The following is a 16,679-nucleotide window of genomic DNA, read 5'->3' as shown; positions in this document are numbered from 1 at the left end:
AATATTAGTTTTTAAAAATAACTTGGACTGCGTAGATTTCTTGCTGATCTGCTGTCAATATAATAATCAGAGACTCAAGCAAACGGTGTGAATTTTCAAGTGTTGGAACCCCATTAAAACGCCATTTTGAGAGAAGACCTGACCCCAAGTTTCTTTGTTAAGTCTCCACCTGGAGCCTTACCATTACATTCCAGACAACTTCCTATAATAATAATAATAATAATAATAATAATATATATATATATATATATTATATTTTTTTAAATTGTATTATATAATCTAACATATAAGTCACCTCCTACTTGGAATACTACCAAATTTAACTTCAAAAATATAATATCACAATCCGTGAATTCATGTCTTTGTTCGACGCTGACATATACTTGATTCAAAATATAAAATTTTAATTTGTGATTTTTTTTCTTCTTCATGTCTTCTTCGATATTATAATGCTATGATTTATGAAACACACATTGCGTGCAATATGGTAAGATCTCTACGGGAAATAAAATCCAATTCCGGGTTTGAGATTTTTGTTTTTAGGTAAAAAAAAGGTATTTATTTATTGTTTGTGTCAAATTTTTTTTATTGACTTTTTGCTTGATACACCATAAGGAAATTATGGTAAATCAATTTTAATAGTTTCTCAAGATTATTTAATTTAAAAATTGTTTTAAATCGGTTTTGAATAAATTTTACATAGAATAATTCGTTGATAATTTCAAGAAAAAAAATTAAACAATCCAACATAAGAAACAAAAGGTGGTGTGTGTTTGATCACATTGTAGCTCTTGCATGTCTTTTCTTTTGTTAACCCAATTCGCCTCTCAATACTAAGTATTTTCATTAATTTTTTAGATAAAGTTTATATATTTGATCGTCCTTCACATGATTTTAATATAAATTGTCTCCTTTTATTAATATATGTATATATATATACACAAAATAAATATACATTTAGACATATGGAATTGTTTTATTATAATTTTGAGTAGGTCTCTTGTGAGACGGTCTCACGAATCTTTATCTGTGAGACAAGTCAATCATGCCTATATTCACAATAAAAAATAATATTCTTAGCATAAAAAGTAATATTTTTTCATGGATAACCCAAATAAGATATCCCGTCTCATAAAATACGATCCGTGAGTTTTTGTCAATAATTTTTAACGACGACTTAAATTATATGCCACCCGACAGTGCAAAAAATGTCAACATCTACACTTTAGGGTGTGACGTAACGAGAAAAGTGAAGGCATCCAATTGCCTTAATAAAACTGCTCTGTCCGTTAACATCAACTTTGTATAAATGCTTATTGTCTCTATATCCTACATGAAATTTGACTCAAGAAATAATGTGTAATAAAAATTAACGGTTCAATTAATCAATACTCCGATGAATTTTGAGTCATTTATATCAGTAAGCGTTGTATTACGTAATTTAAATAAATGAAACTCGATAAATTTCCAAAAAAAAAAAATCAGACGTCGATTATAATAATCGTCTTGTGGGTAATAATGATAATTTGATAGTTTCTTCATTTTATTATGCTTAGTAATTTCTTGTGGTTAATAGTTAACCAACTTATACATATTATTATAACTTTAACACTAGAAGTCTTTTTCAATTAGCTGATGGTTTCTTGTTTGTTAGCTTTTTATTTCTTTGGTTATATAATATGAATAGAACAAATCAAGAAAGCAAGTGTAATAAACATCTCAGCGTCACTTTTCACACCAAGAATTGTGACCTTGGGATTCACTCTTTGGCCAAGTCAAACCACACGCATTACTATATTTTTATCATATTGCATAAAGACATATATTACATAATAATTTCATTTTATATTTGTAACTTCCCTTGATATAAATATAATCTAGATGATTATTTTTTTGATATATGTTGCATATGATAAAGTCGTTTTGCTAAACATCCATTGATTTTCCATTTGTCTTAATGAGTTGAAAAATAGTTGGAAACGAAATAGTATGAAAAAAGAGGACCATTTCAGCCTTATTTTCTCCTCTGACAAAATCTTCCCATTTCAGAGATACATACATATATATATAAATACTTCAACCATTCTCCACACCAACTAACATATTAACAAACATCAAATTGGTTCAAGAAACACTCATTAACCAATTTCAAGTGACCCCTTGAGTTCCAAAACCAATACCAAGAGAAATGACAAGAAAAAGAAAGGCTTGTGCAATGGTGGATGATCAAGAAAAGATCAACTACGACGAGGCGAATGTTGCCTCGTGGGACAATATGGTGCAGGAGGCAGGAGCAGTGGCTGCGCTAGGTGGAGTCAAACATGGGAAGAAGCGGTTTGTGGGTGTTCGGCAGCGGCCATCAGGGCGGTGGGTGGCGGAGATAAAGGACACTATACAAAAGATTAGAGTATGGTTAGGAACATTTGACACCGCAGAGGAGGCCGCCAGGGCCTACGATGAGGCGGCATGTTTGCTTCGTGGGGCTAATACAAGAACAAATTTCTGGCCACGCTCGCCGAATTCTTCCTCCACTCCTGCTTTGCCTTCAAAAATCACAAATCTTCTTCTTAGCAGGCTTAAAGCAAGAAGCAATAATGTCTCAAATCCAGGCTCGAATTCGAATTCTTCGTCTTCATCATCTTCTTCTTCCATGGCTTTTGTCGATCATCAAAAACAAATATTAGAATACACGGATGAAGCAGGACCTGATATCTTAGAATCCCATTTCATGGATTTCCTTAACGATTCTGATGAAGATTATGCCCTGGAACGCAGCAACTTGATTACTACTGACGGATACAATTGCTTGAGTTTCGAGTCAAACATGACACAAACTGAAAGCACCCATCATCGAATCAGTGAGAATGAATCCGATGATTTCCTGCAAGAACTGGAAATGGAAAATGAAATTCAAGAAAACGGCACTGCCAGTCTTGAACCTATGGACTTCAAATTTGTGGATGAAATAGGATCCATCGAATACTCGCCTTTCGAAATTACTGAGGAGATTTCAAGACCAATGGATCAAGAAGACGAGCCCTTGATGCTGACTGAGGCTATGAGGAGAATGAATTATGAGAGGAAATTTTCTGCTTCACTCTATGCGTTTAATGGGATAACAGAGTGCTTGAAGCTGAAGATGAAACATTCTTTGGACAGGTCTGATCAGCTCACCAGGCTTCGAAATGCCTGTAAACTGAGCCAAGAAGAGATTAAAAAGAGCACAATTGAGCAAGAAAAAGTGGATGGTGAAGATGAGATTTCCGGGGATTTGTTGAATCAAGATGGGGAACTGTTGCTGTGGAACTCGATTGAACTCGCTCCTATTTGCTTTGTTAATTAACTTTGATTCAATTATACATTTTAATTCTGCTGATATTTGTTTGTTGCTATTTTCTCGAAACATTTGTATCGGAAAGTTAAAAGAAGTATATCATTAGCTACGACAATGTTGCAGAAGATTTTTTTACCAACGATATTAATGACAAGTATTTGGATTCGAAAAAAATCCAATTGTATTAACCATGAAACAATATGTAAGAATACTAATAGTAGATGACTATTGAGAAAAATCTTTCATAATTTTGAAATACTAAAGATGATCCATTCTTATTTGGCAATCTGTGTTTGAATGAAAATTAGACTTATTTTATTCAACAGATAAAATTTAGGAACAATAAAATCTATATCACAATTCACAACCTACATCAGATACTCCGTGAATGATTATTTGCACATTTCATACCACATCTGACTTATTTTAACTGTAAGAACACAAAGATTCAAGAAAATCCTGATTCGTTCTAGGAACTTAGAAATTGCGAAAAGAGAAGTTAACAAGTCTAAGCGTTGTAGAATCCAACTCCTTATGAGGGACCAATCAAACTGGTTGGCACCAACGGCATTCATCTGCGAGCAAGAGAGTCGGCACTTATCTGACCATATATACAGCATCAACTTCTGATTGCCCACAGATTAACAGTGTATGAGGTGGAAACGTAACAACTTCACAGGACACGAAGCTGGGCAAGAAAGGCAGCACAGAGATCAAGAAACAGGAACTGTGGCCCTTGAACTCTCTGCAGATCAAGCAAGTATTTGTCTTCACGAGTTTTATAAAGCTGTAGATATGAAATCAGATGAGTCAGTTCTATGTATTTATTCTTCTTATTCGCCTTTACTTTTGTGTTCTGCGATAAAATTTCTGGGGCACCACTCAACATTTATATCAGCAAATCTTGCTTCTGGTTTCGTTATTTCATAAATGTTATTTCTACTTTTGCAGAAGGCAATTCTCTTAAATCCACGATAACAAAATTAAAAATGAACAACGAAATAAAGAACATTGCCTGCATTTCAAACTTGACCACATTTGGTGGCCTAAAATTTCCATCATGCCTGATGGTAACAGACTCGTCTCCATTCTGAGGATAGTCTTGTGTCGGATTCTCAGTGTTTCCTTCATCTTCACCAGGAATGCCATGAATCCATCTGCATTTCATGTTATATTGCCCAATCTTTTTCCAGAAAACATTTAACTCTTGCAGAGCTTTGAGAACTTCGGACATTATCTCACGAGGATGTGCTCGCGACTATCAAAAAAGGTAGAAGATATCACGATCATCCATGACAAACTTACTGGAATTGGGGGAAACCGTAAAAAACAATATAAGAGCATGCCAAATTCGAACGAACTTTGATCTTTAAATATGAAACAAGTAGACTAGAAAACTCTCATACGAGATTCCAGAGAAAAATAGAGATAAAATTTTAACTTAAAAAAATAACAGCATAAGTTTCATCAATTGCTATTTCCAAGTAAGCACGCTCAAAGAATTTGAGCCAGCCCCTTGAATCGGAACCACCTGAGATCATACTTTTTTGCAGGCTAGAATGTTTCACACCAATTTCAACTCCATTGGGAATAAACTGAGAACAAAGAAAAGAAAGAACTAACCTGGAGTCCAAGTGCCCATTTTCTATCGATCGCTAACTGCCTTGCTCCAAAATGTTGATAATCAATGGCACCAGGAAGCCGGTGCCCAACAGAAGGGGCAGCAATATCACTTACGTTCATGGTATTATATCCAGTTTCCTGAAGAAACAGGAATTCTTTCAGATATCTGAAATCAGGAGAAGAAAATATTTATGTGCAAATATTAGAAGACGAAACAATGAGAGTAGTTCAGAAAACGGATATGGCAAAACAGAACTCGGAGTGGCTAAAAAATAGGATGAGAGAATATAATATTAAATCAAACCTGCCCTTGTTTACAAATATGCAGGGAAAGCGCAATTACTGCACTAACATGATATTAAAAACCTTACCATGGTCTCTTTGAATTCATCTCCAAGGTAGCCATTGGCAACACGGAACCGATTGTCCAGCAACAAAAAGTATGTAACAGTGCCCTAAAATACATCAAAGAGATGAGAAAATCCCAAATAAATATGTAAGATGACGGTCACAAAAGTCACCTCATTTTGAACCCTGTTCTGAAGCGAATCAACTAGAAAATTTCTCTCAAATCCCATCTTAACCACTTCCTGAATAATATCTTCTTCAATCTGCATGTGACAATTTTTGAATTGATTAAAAGCTGTTCTACTCATCAATTTAAATGCGTGAAACAATAGTGTGAATTATCGTGTGCATCATAAGAATCAGATCAAGTAATATGCATATTGCCACCAAATTAATATCGAGAGCCTCACACAAGAAAAAAAAATCAACATTCGTAGGTAAATATGCATCCATAAAGAACTGTAATAGATGTTCCGTTTTTGTAATTATTTTCTAATTTTCCCATGATTGATCACATGAAATGGCGATTTCGCATGAAAAAAGTAACGCGTGCATATGCTAGTGCGATTTCGAGAAACCTTTTTTGCTTGCTGCATGGAATCTGGTGGTGGCACAGCCAAATAGCGTGGTAGACGTGCTAGGAACCAGGGGTGTGCACGAATTTCAGGAATAGTAATTCGCTTCATGGGATCAACAATAAGCATCTTTGGAATCAGATCTCTTGCGCCAGCAGATAAATGGCTCGGAAGAGTATATATCCCTCCCTGTGGATTAATATTGCAAGAAATAGAAATGAAGTATTTCAAAGTACAATCTGAACGTTACCATTTATCCCTGAACTCTGAAAAGAATATGAAGTGAACAGAAAAATGACAAACATGAGGACATAAGTAAACCTGAACATACCTTGATTTTTTTGAAAAGATTGGGAATGTTTTCATCATCAAAGGGAAGGGTTCCACAGAGAAGTGCATAAAGAATAACACCACAGCTCCACACATCGATTTCAGGCCCAGCATATAATTTACCAGAGATAACCTATGACAAAATGCAGACCAAACCCTTTAAAATCCAATTTTCAAAATTTAAAGAGCCTAAATCCAAGTTTCTCGTAAAGCACTGAGTTATTGCATGGCTTATATTTCACTGTTGCTACTTTTATATGGTACCTCTGGAGCAGCATAGTTCGGGCTTCCACAGCTTGTCTTCAGAAAATGACCGTCACGCATGATATTGCTCAATCCAAAATCAGCAATCTTCACATTGAACTTGGAATCTAAAAGCAAGTTCTCGGGTTTCAGATCTCTATGAACAACCATATTCCTGTGGCAGTACTCAACTCCAGAGATTATCTGTAATATCAGCACATTCTCACAGTTTCCGGATACATATGTATACCCATCTTAAATAAACTAAGAAGTTAAGCTCAAATCAGGCATCACACCTGCTGAAAGAAGTTGCGAGCTTCCTCTTCATGTAACCTTCCTTTCTCGACAATATAATCAAACAACTCACCAGACTTCACATACTCCATCACCACGAATATATCAGTGTGAGTCTCTACAACCTCATAGAGACGTATAATATGGGGATGCATAAACAGTCTCAAAATTTTGATTTCTCTTCTAACTGCAAGAAGAAAATCAAGTCTTCCAAAAAATCATAAAAGTTAAACAGCTAAGCTTGACTCTCCCTAAAAATAAAAGTGATCAGAATACCATGTACAGAAAATCAGCCCTCTTTGAATAATTTTCACACGGTAATACTAATCAATATCATGCCACTGCATGATTCGTATGTGGCATTTGCAAAATATTTCAAATGAGTTGACCAACCTTTTTCTTCCATATCCATATTCTTTATTTTCTTACGGTTAAGGATCTTGATCGCAACTTTATGCCCTGTCAATGCATGGTCAGCAATTTTAACTTTGCCAAATGACCCGATCCCGAGAGTCTTCCCAAGCTTATAGTTCCGCAAGAATGAATCCACACTCCTGCTATCTGGAACTGACCCATCCATATTCCTGAACAAAATTCAATTATAGAGGGATATAACAGTATGTAAATATCTAACATACATATCATTACAGATATAGCATCGACATAAATTTGCTCAGGGGAAACATCTGTTCAATTTGGCAAGTCAAAACATAAGAAAAGCATTTGATGGAAAGTACTAAATCTCCTTCCAAAAAAGAAATATAAAACTTCAATTATATTGTCCACAATCCACATGACTAATTTCCTATTCCCAAAATCGATGCACTTCCCAGTTTTTCTCAGGAAGGTAGCACTATATATGAATATTTAAAAATAAACAGGTCATTATGAAGTGAAAAAACGCAATACGTGCCAAAGGAAAACTAAAAAATCTTAAAAGAAGGACACAAATTCATCACACCTAATGGTACATACACATAAAAAAGAACCCTGCACTCAATATCCCAAAGCTCAAATCTTGACAATCAAAAAAAAATTCCCAAAAACAAAATTGTAATCCATCAACTCGAATCAATTTTCCCGTAACAAAATCAGGAAAAATCATTTAAAGATTAAAAAAAAAAACCCATTCGGAATACCATAGGTTATATTTGTAGAATAAGATTATTTTACGTAATATATCACAAGAAAGACCTCTAATACGATATATTATTGATGAAGAAACTTACAGATAAACAGAACGACGTGCAGCGCAGGAAAATTATCGCAAATTTGCAGGTGGGTCTTCGAAAGAATGAGAAAGTACCATTAAAAAAATTGAAATTATACCATTCAAGAAATTTGATTCGGAGTGATCCACATGCATGCGATAGATTGCTTTTCTCAAATTGATGCAGATGGGAAGCGCGTGAAACTTTTAATTAACTTGCGTGATAACAATTACAAAATTATATTTTTAAATTTAAAATTATAAATTTATATATTTATAATATCTAATTACTTCACATTCTTCCATTGGATAAAAAAGTTATAGTTGTTTTTTTTGTGAAAGATGCATTTTACATGGGTTTGACTTGGTATCGCGTTCGTACCTTTGTATGAAATGATCTAGACGGTTTGTTTTTCGTTCACATAATACAACTCTGGTTGCAAATAGGGTGGTGTTTGGGTTAAGCGTACACGAGTGAGAATAGTAATCAGATTAATAACATCTTTGGAAATTCTCGTATATTAGGCTGCTGAAGTTACGTCGCTTGATCTGGTTAATTAGGTGGACCATAAAGTGAGACTACAGATCTTAAGGGATAATACTGTTTATGTTGGGCATAGGGCCGACGGTAGAAAAATAGTAAGACTGATCTTTAAAAATATGAGACAATACTAGCAGACTCATGGGCCTAACAGTCTGACCTATTATCATACAAGTAGGTGTACTATGTGTTGCTTCACGTATATAAAAATAAAGTCATGTCTGGGCTAACAACTATATTTTTTTGGTCTAGTGGTAAGCGCTTAAGCCTAACAGATAGACTTGTAGACTTTTACAACTATTTTTTTTATCAATCTGACATTGTTCTTGATCCAATATGAGGACATGGTATGTTCATTGTACTCTTTATGATTTGTTTAGGAATAACCAATTCATTTAGCTTGGAACAATATTTTCATTATCGGTATGATGATCGAATCGATCTATCTAAAAATCAGACGGACAAAAAAACTGCTATATTATCAATATATATATATATATATATATATATATATATATATATATATTTATATATATTAAATTCATTATCTATTAATTTTTTTATAATATATCATATATTTAATTTGAAATCTATGATTGAAACGTTCTTGAATAAGGTATCTCATACAAATTTAAATCTATGCATCCAGAATCTAACCATAACAAAGAAAAAGTGCCAATTTGATTGTGTTATATAAAAAAACCTTGTATGGTGAAAACTCGGTTCAAACGACAAAAACAAAAGAATAACTCAATTTTAATCCAGTATTTGTCTGACTTATCAGTTGAATATATTTTATTAAAAAAATCAAAATTTTTATTTTAATTTATAGAAATAATTATTATCAGATAAAATAAAAAAAAATATCGAAAATTTTAATATAACTTATTATACTTGGATCTCAAACTTTTTTTAAAATAAAAATTATTTTCAAACTTAAAACTTTAACATTAGATGCGATTTTTACTAGGAGGTGTACAATTTATCCGAACTGAACGGAACCTGAAAACACTGAAATCGAACAAATTGATATTTTTTCAACCAACCAAATCGATCGATTTTAGCCATTAAAATCGATTAAACCGAACCGATAAAATATCATTTATTTAGATCGGTAACTGAGATAACCTATATTTTTAAAAAAAATTGTTTTTTTTTAACCTTTTTAACTCGTCATATAATTTTATTAAATTCAAACACTCAACAAAATAAATAATAAGTTAGGAATAATTATAATAATAAGTTTGGATTTTTGTTTAAAGCCCAAAACCTTTTTTTGAGATACGTTTAGCGTCTGATACAAAAAAATAAAAATAGTAAAAGATATGACTCTATAATTATCGTACATATAAGATATTGATTTAATCGATTTACATTCTGAAACCGAACCGATTAAGCAAATTTGACCGATATATTTTTAAAAAACGGATTTGATCAAACCATGAAAAAATGGGGGCAATCCCGGGAATTTACAAAGGTACTAAGCCCTAAGGTTTCCCAAAATGCGTATATATTTGCACTTACCTCGGAGAGCAAGAAGACAACGCCGTAGGCCGAGCGCTTCCCCCGCGAGAGAAGGGGTGGCGTGGTATTCCACGGGAGAGGTTTTAATCGTGGCGCACGTTAGTGTGATCGGCGCACATTAATTTATTGGGGACTCCATGGCCGCTTTGCTGCTTCAGTATTGCAGCCAACAGCGAGGGGATTGCCCTATATTTTTCCTTCCGTTTTTCTTTTATTTTTTTTCCTTTGGATGGCTTTTACTCTCTTTTCTGCTTAGATTCAAAGCCCAATCTTTTAGATCGTCCGATTACTTTTAGATCGTCTTAATTTGGGACACCCGTGTTGCTTGTGTGAAAAGATCAAATTTTTATGAGGTAGAAAAAATGGTGGAGAGGTCAGCATTGATCTTGTTTGGGAAGATTTGATTGTTATTCCGTTGAGCGTGTAATCTTGAATAAAGCATAATTTCGCGTTTAGCTCAGAGCCCCTTAGAAGGCAGTTGAGAGAAGAAGGATTAGAATCCTTGGAGGGCAAAAAAATAACTCATTCATGTACATTTCCGTGCTGAGCTATTCATCTGCCACATTTAGCTTGATTGCTTTGTGTATTAAAACATTTCTTCTCTTGGCAGTACGCAGCCAACGAGTTCGAAAAGCACAACGAGTCTAAGATTAAAGTCTAAAAAACTAGATAAAAAAAAAATAGAGTTGTCCAGTTTTTAATCTTTGTGAACTGAGCTTATCTAGAGATTAGTACATGGTCATTGCTACGAGGACAGCACTTTCTTTGAAGTGGCTACGCACATTCTATAGAAATGGTAACAAATTTTCCTTCAACGTGTTTCCTCATAATCAAGAAGACAATAAGTTCAATCTTTCAGGATAATATGAACAGACTGCTGGACCCTCCAAAAATCATTAGACAAATTGAATTTTGTATTGAAAAACTTCTCTAGTTCTAAAGCCTGACCGACTTGCCTTCAAGAACTTGAATTCACCATTTGGCTTAACTTTTCTGCAATTGACAATACGTGCGCGTCCAGCCGCAGTACATGGACCGAATCTATTATTATTGTCTGGTTTCAAGAATATGTGTTGAGGAGACGGCTAAGCCTTCCATGTCATAAGTTCGAACCAATCTCTGTCTCGTTCCAGGCGACTCGAGCCAACATAATTCCAGATGGAAAGACTTGGATTCTTGCACACTCTTTGACACATCAATGGGGAATCCCATGTACATTCCTCCTGGCAATAAAGTCATCTGGTACCCACCATCAAAAGTGATCAAGTTGCCAGAGATGGAACCCTTCCAGTTTACGGTACTGGTAGCATCTTTGTTATCTGATTTAGATTTAATGTCCTGCATCCATTTATAAAATCAAGGATATTTACATCAATAATAAAATCCTCCTACAACTCTCGATTTTGTACAGAAAATCAGGCACACGGGATCCCGCAAATTTGTCGAGTAAAAGACAGCAAGGAACTGGAAAAACCTGAATGAGCTGACCATCATCGTTCATTTCAAGAGTTGCAATTGTATCGGCTTCAGCAATTGTAAATCCATAAACACCACTTCGTTTAGTTACAGAATGACCTCTCCATGTCCCTAAATGTGGAGAAATCTTATCCTAGAACCAAAAGTTAACTATCATGTAACACATATCTCATGAGTGGGAAGGAAATTTTGTTGATATAACGACAAGGTACCTTGGAATCGCCCAAGGTAGGATGAAGAGGCACTTTGCTGCCTCTTTCTTCCAGGAAGACAATGAGCATATCCAATATCCCTTTTGGATCCATGATATGGAAAGCTCTAACTCTTGCATCTCGTTCCAATGAAAAAAGGCAGTTCTCACATACAATTGCGGGTCGTCGAGAAGGAAGTTTTAAGTTTCTGCCAGAAAAATACAAGACCGAGAAAGAAGAGTTTGCCTTGAGAAATTGAGCAGGATATTAACAATATAGGCACAATAAAGTATTTACAGTATCAAGCGACATCAAAGCAAAACAACTTTAACTCTTGATGTTGTGCTATATGTCAAAAATCAAAATGTTATCCACCTTCTTTTTTTGTGGAAAGCGAGAAGAACATTTAGTGCTTCTGATAAAACAATACGCATAGGTTCTATTATTTGAAATAGAAGTCAGAAATCAAAGATCTTGTCAATTACTCCTATCATGATATACATGATGAAGAATTAATGATTTCTGATTTGAAAGATCATCACTAGTTCATAGAATATCAGACAGAAAACTGAAGGATGTACACGTTATTTATCCCATGGAATTTATATTGGACTCAAGGAGCAAGGAGTGATTTCTAATTGATAATAGATGCCCAATGTCTTTATAGAATCAAATCAAATACTTTTGAGTCCATCTGGTCCTGGATCCTATTAAAATTTAAAGTTGTAAATAATTGATAGCAAGAAAAAAGAACACATGTATCTGTTTACCCAAAATGGATTCTTATAGCAGTTAAGGCACACTTATGCTTGTCATAATTGGAGTTAAAGCTTACAGCAGCCCAAAACATATGCTTAGACATAAAGGGGAACCAAAATGATTAGATGCCACACCTCCAAAATCAAAAATCCGCTCTCATTTTTTCGGAATTATCAACTCCTCATAAAAGAATTATTCATCAACAAAAGAGAAACGAACCTAGGGGATTCTTCTCCAGTATCATCTTCACCTAGCACCCCCTGTCGTATAACTGTTTCCAACATTCCAGCTGTCTGGTATCTCAAAGCAAATGCCTTTTGTTTTGGGAAAAAGCCAATCTGCACACTAAAGTCAATGGATGAAAAACTAAAACCACCAAAAAGACAACTGTAAAAACTGCCAATAGTTTGCAACTGCTAAGCTTTCAGCTAGCTCAGACTCACCTGCTGATATTTGTCCACCGTGAACATGTTGGTTTCCTTAATTTTGTACTCAAACCATTCCGACTCATCTTGAGAGCCTGATGGGCTTAATGAAGGTTGTTTGATGTACAACCTAATTTTGAAAACCGAAAAAAAAACATCAATAGACTAGCTCCAGAGGGAAATAAGCTGCATTAAGTGCACCAGTAAAACATCAACCAACAAAGATTAGAGGGAAAAAAACATGGCAATGAGTACAAAAAACACAAGAATAGTATTCGACCCTAGGTCAATTTGAAAAATATATATATATTCCCTTTTGATTTGGGGAAGATACAAAAGCGACAGACCAAGAAGTATTACCAGATATTTACAATTCTAGGATATAGATAACAAACATGATGGTCTGAGAACAGTGAGAAAGAAAAATATTGTTAGAAGTTGTGAATGGAACATGACATCACGCACCATGAAAGAATTGTATAAATTTAAATACTGTTAAATAATAAGTGCTAAATTTCAAGCTAACGAGATCGTCAAATATTTTTATGTTCAACATTGGGAAGTAGATGCAAAATGGGGAAATATAAAGGCTAGAAAGCAAAAGAATATGATCCTACAGAATACAAAAACTGCAGCAAACTAAAATGTACTGACTATTTGAATTTGTTGCACATCCAACTATCAGTTTTTCTTAGAAGGTTGATTTTGGTTCAACAACCAACTCAATATAAAAACACGATTTTACATAATTAAATTCTTGAATAATGCAAAATCTATTCACCAATACCCAACATGTATCAATGATTCCACAAATTATATTGTGATAAATCAGTCCACAAGTCTTCTAGTTTGAAAGCACTTACGATTGGATCAAACTGCGGAGCTCATCTTCACCGTAAGAACTCACAGCAAGCCTTGTACTAATTTCATGCAGTAAATTCCCATTATAATCAAATTGCTGCAAGAAATCAATAAGAGACTTAATACCAGCATCCTTGGTGCAATCTTTAGTACAACTAAAAATCTATTCATTTTATTTAAATTATCGTCCATTCAAAAAAATAATAATAATTATCATCATCATTTAGGATGAACATATTGAACTTGAATGCTCTTCCAAACAGAATTTCAAATTCAGGAGTCACAACTTCAAGAATCAACAAGGGTATGCTTGTTCCCAAAATTATCATTTTTTAGAGTTGCGGTGATTTAGCATTGACAAACATACCAATCTATAAATAACTAAAAAACAACGCGAATGATACTTGAGCCAAAAATATGATGGAAAATTACTAGCCAAAAATATGATTTGAGCACTAGGTGCTTGTCAATCATTTGACACATTTAGATTGGATCAACTACATTAAAATCAAAGAATCTACTTCCACCCAAATCAGAAAATCGTTAATATCAGCACAGAAGCAATTCATATATCGAAAAATTCAGAAAAATATTTGCTTTTCTGTCCCAAAATCTGTAACAAGCCAACACCAGATCCAAAATCAGCGGACATAAAACACGAATGATTCACATCTGCGATCAACATAACCATGGAGTAGGCTTGTGGAAAATTCAAGCTCGAGGAAGGATTGCTAAGTGATTCTGATTCACATAAGCCTGTTTCAACTAACAGCAAGGACCCAGAAATTGAGAAGCAAGAAGTTGACATTGAGGAAGAATAATTGAATATGATAGATCAGCTCAATGAAGGCTATAATTAGAAAAGCCCCAACATGCTCTCCTCCTTTTAATGCTGGAGCCGGCACTCACTCGAAAAGTGTAATAATTAGGTGTATCAGATTCAATCCAGTTCAAAATTCTGATGAATTCAAGCACAATTTCAAGCTTTTTGCGAGTGGAGCTACAGCATAATGATACCGACTCAACAAGTTCCCAAACAGCTCGATTAACACACTGAAACTATAAAGAGAACACAAAATATTAATGGAACAACAGATAAAACCTAATCGAAACCTCCCTAATTAATCACCGAGACTAGAAAAAGAAATTAAACATTAGCAGGAAGAATCAGTAGTTACATGAAAAGAGCCAATCCAATTGCCCAAGTTGAGCTCAATGAAGCGATGAAGGACGTCGATGCTAATCGAAAACTCGTCGCTCAGCTGTCCGTCTTCAACCGCCGCGCCGGAGGCGGAGCACAGCCGTGGCTTAGTTGATAATTGTAACTGAGCTTGAAGAGAGTTCCTGAAAGGCCGAAGAAATAGCTTGCGGACCCAGTATGCGGCAGGATGCTTGCGGGCTTTGGTCGGGCCGAACGAATATTGCGCCGGGGGTGATGATACGGAAGAGAGACCCGTTGCCATAGGAGGGAACAAATGGTTCCGGAGAAGGTGAACCATCTTATCCATAACTTGGCTAAAAACGTGTCGTTACATTTGAAACGCGATTCTTTGGATACTTCTATAAGAATTAAATAAAATGAATTCCAAAACAATTGTTAATCATTATTCCTTAAAACTAAGAGGTAACTTTAGAGTAATGAGGTTATTTTAAGCAAAACAAAAAAAACTTAATCAAAACAAATTAAAATTAATTTCTCCAAGGTCTATTATTTAATTAATAGTGATAGAATTTAATTATTAAAATTATTTAAATATAATAACATTTGATAAATTGAGAGGATCAATCGATTATACTATATTATAATAGAAGAGGATCTCATTCAAACTATTTTGATATTTTAAGAGCATATCCTAAAATGCCAATGGTTTTATTAATTAATTTAAAAAAAACCGATATAAGAAGAGCAAAAAATTAATATTCAATTTTTTACTGTTCCTTTTTTTTTTCAGCTTTCTACCCACTTTCTTAACCTCCCTCCACGTTTTTATAATATTGTCTCTATAATTATGAAATTTTTTTTCGTTTTCTCTTTTAAATACTTCGTTTAAAACATCTAAAAAACATAAAACAACAATTGTGTGAAAGTAAGTTAAATAGCTAATCATGTTTTTAGATTTTTTTTCCTCAAATATGTCTTCTGCAATGTGTTTCATATAGTTTTCACACACAACTTATATGTCTTATTGGTAGTTCTTATGATAAATGTCTCCAAGCATAAAACCATCAAAATGAGTTATGTTCGTCGGACTAGCATGTTTTGCCATAAAAAATAGGCAGGTTAGATTACGACTTTAGTTGCGTGTTATGGTGAGAGTGGTCATTTGACCTACAATGGTTATAGTTGTTACGTCTTGGTCTCAGGATCATGCTCGTGTTTGCGCAAATGTACAAAAAATATCTATAAAAACTATTTCGTATCCATCATCATTTGACGAAATGATTACCATAAGTTGTCATAGAAATTTATTGAAGTCCTTATAAAACATTTTTAAACTTTCATTTTTTAAAAATATGAGACAAATATATCACAATCACCAAACAACGTCCTCGTCGAGGCCCGTCCCTCTATCCAAAAGCGCGAGAGGTTCAAGAGACAGCTCCTATGATGTAACACTTTGTCCCGTAGGTTCAAAAAGTGACTCCCACCCATATAGTAATTTGCTCTGCATAACAGTTATTTCCCAAAGTTTTTGCTGTGACCGTCTATAATATCATTTTGTTACGACTCGTGCCTAAGCCTGCACATGTGCGATTACACAATATGGCCAGGTAAAAACTACTATGTATCAATTTTCACTTTGCAAAAATAATGAACCCAAATTATTATACTAGTTTATTATAAAACCTTATATATTATTTTTAAACTTTCATTTCATCTCAAGTTGCATTATGAGTTTATTTGTTTTAGGGTATTATATTTTTGTATTATATTTTTTTCTTTA

General features: G+C 34.2%; 3 protein-coding genes across 7 annotated transcripts; 1 reads left to right on the top strand and 2 right to left on the bottom strand.

The window, feature by feature from the left end:
- Positions 1 to 2,055: 2,055 nt before the first annotated feature.
- LOC142548286 (uncharacterized) lies at positions 2,056 to 3,468 on the top strand. The gene has a single exon (XM_075656600.1). It carries the CDS (start codon positions 2,189 to 2,191, stop codon positions 3,341 to 3,343), a length of 1,155 nt encoding a protein of 384 aa, XP_075512715.1. The 5' UTR covers positions 2,056 to 2,188; the 3' UTR covers positions 3,344 to 3,468.
- A 198-nt stretch (positions 3,469 to 3,666) lies between these two features.
- LOC142549781 (SNF1-related protein kinase catalytic subunit alpha KIN10-like) lies at positions 3,667 to 8,166 on the bottom strand. Of its 5 annotated transcripts, none has more exons than XM_075658921.1 (11): positions 7,977 to 8,166; positions 7,141 to 7,331; positions 6,750 to 6,934; positions 6,475 to 6,657; positions 6,212 to 6,343; positions 5,884 to 6,069; positions 5,479 to 5,568; positions 5,329 to 5,412; positions 4,958 to 5,095; positions 4,350 to 4,592; positions 3,667 to 4,121 (listed from the first exon to the last, which is right to left on the bottom strand). In XM_075658921.1, the coding sequence occupies exons 2-11, from the start codon at positions 7,325 to 7,327 to the stop codon at positions 4,008 to 4,010; spliced, it is 1,542 nt and encodes a 513-aa protein (XP_075515036.1). In that variant the 5' UTR covers positions 7,328 to 7,331; positions 7,977 to 8,166; the 3' UTR covers positions 3,667 to 4,007. The 5 variants fall into 5 exon arrangements, 4 of the variants coding, with proteins under 4 accessions (XP_075515036.1, XP_075515040.1, XP_075515039.1 ...); XM_075658925.1 differs by lacking the exon at positions 7,977 to 8,166 and adding an exon at positions 7,723 to 7,861; XM_075658924.1 differs by lacking the exon at positions 7,977 to 8,166 and adding an exon at positions 7,709 to 7,727.
- A 2,639-nt stretch (positions 8,167 to 10,805) lies between these two features.
- LOC142549780 (uncharacterized) lies at positions 10,806 to 15,263 on the bottom strand. The gene is made up of 7 exons (XM_075658920.1): positions 14,913 to 15,263; positions 13,737 to 13,831; positions 12,892 to 13,003; positions 12,668 to 12,786; positions 11,711 to 11,897; positions 11,497 to 11,631; positions 10,806 to 11,360 (listed from the first exon to the last, which is right to left on the bottom strand). The coding sequence occupies exons 1-7, from the start codon at positions 15,240 to 15,242 to the stop codon at positions 11,070 to 11,072; spliced, it is 1,269 nt and encodes a 422-aa protein (XP_075515035.1). The 5' UTR covers positions 15,243 to 15,263; the 3' UTR covers positions 10,806 to 11,069.
- Between the last annotated feature and the right edge of the window lie 1,416 nt (positions 15,264 to 16,679).

The sequence above is a fragment of the Primulina tabacum genome, chromosome 6, assembly GCF_025594145.1.
Source record: "Primulina tabacum isolate GXHZ01 chromosome 6, ASM2559414v2, whole genome shotgun sequence".
Classification (NCBI taxonomy): Eukaryota; Viridiplantae; Streptophyta; class Magnoliopsida; order Lamiales; family Gesneriaceae; genus Primulina; species Primulina tabacum.
Note: the sequence above shows the minus strand (reverse complement) of the source record. Positions and strands in the feature narration are given on the sequence as shown.

Bases quoted from the DNA above. Each gene is read 5' to 3' on its own strand.
- LOC142549781 (XM_075658921.1), bottom strand. From the start codon at position 7,327: ATGGATGGGTCAGTTCCAGATAGCAGGAGTGTGGATTCATTCTTGCGG. The intron at 6,070-6,211 runs GTATGTTCAGGT...ATTAATCCACAG, and splicing joins ATCTTTTCAAAAAAATCAAG to GGAGGGATATATACTCTTCC. The intron at 4,593-4,957 runs GTTAGTTCTTTC...CTTTTTTGATAG, and splicing joins AATGGGCACTTGGACTCCAG to TCGCGAGCACATCCTCGTGA.
- LOC142549780 (XM_075658920.1), bottom strand. From the start codon at position 15,242: ATGGATAAGATGGTTCACCTTCTCCGGAACCATTTGTTCCCTCCTATG. The intron at 13,832-14,912 runs GTAACTACTGAT...GATTTCTTGCAG, and splicing joins ATTGGATTGGCTCTTTTCAT to CAATTTGATTATAATGGGAA. The intron at 11,898-12,667 runs GTTCGTTTCTCT...TTTTTCTGGCAG, and splicing joins ACTGGAGAAGAATCCCCTAG to AAACTTAAAACTTCCTTCTC.
- LOC142548286 (XM_075656600.1), top strand. From the start codon at position 2,189: ATGACAAGAAAAAGAAAGGCTTGTGCAATGGTGGATGATCAAGAAAAG.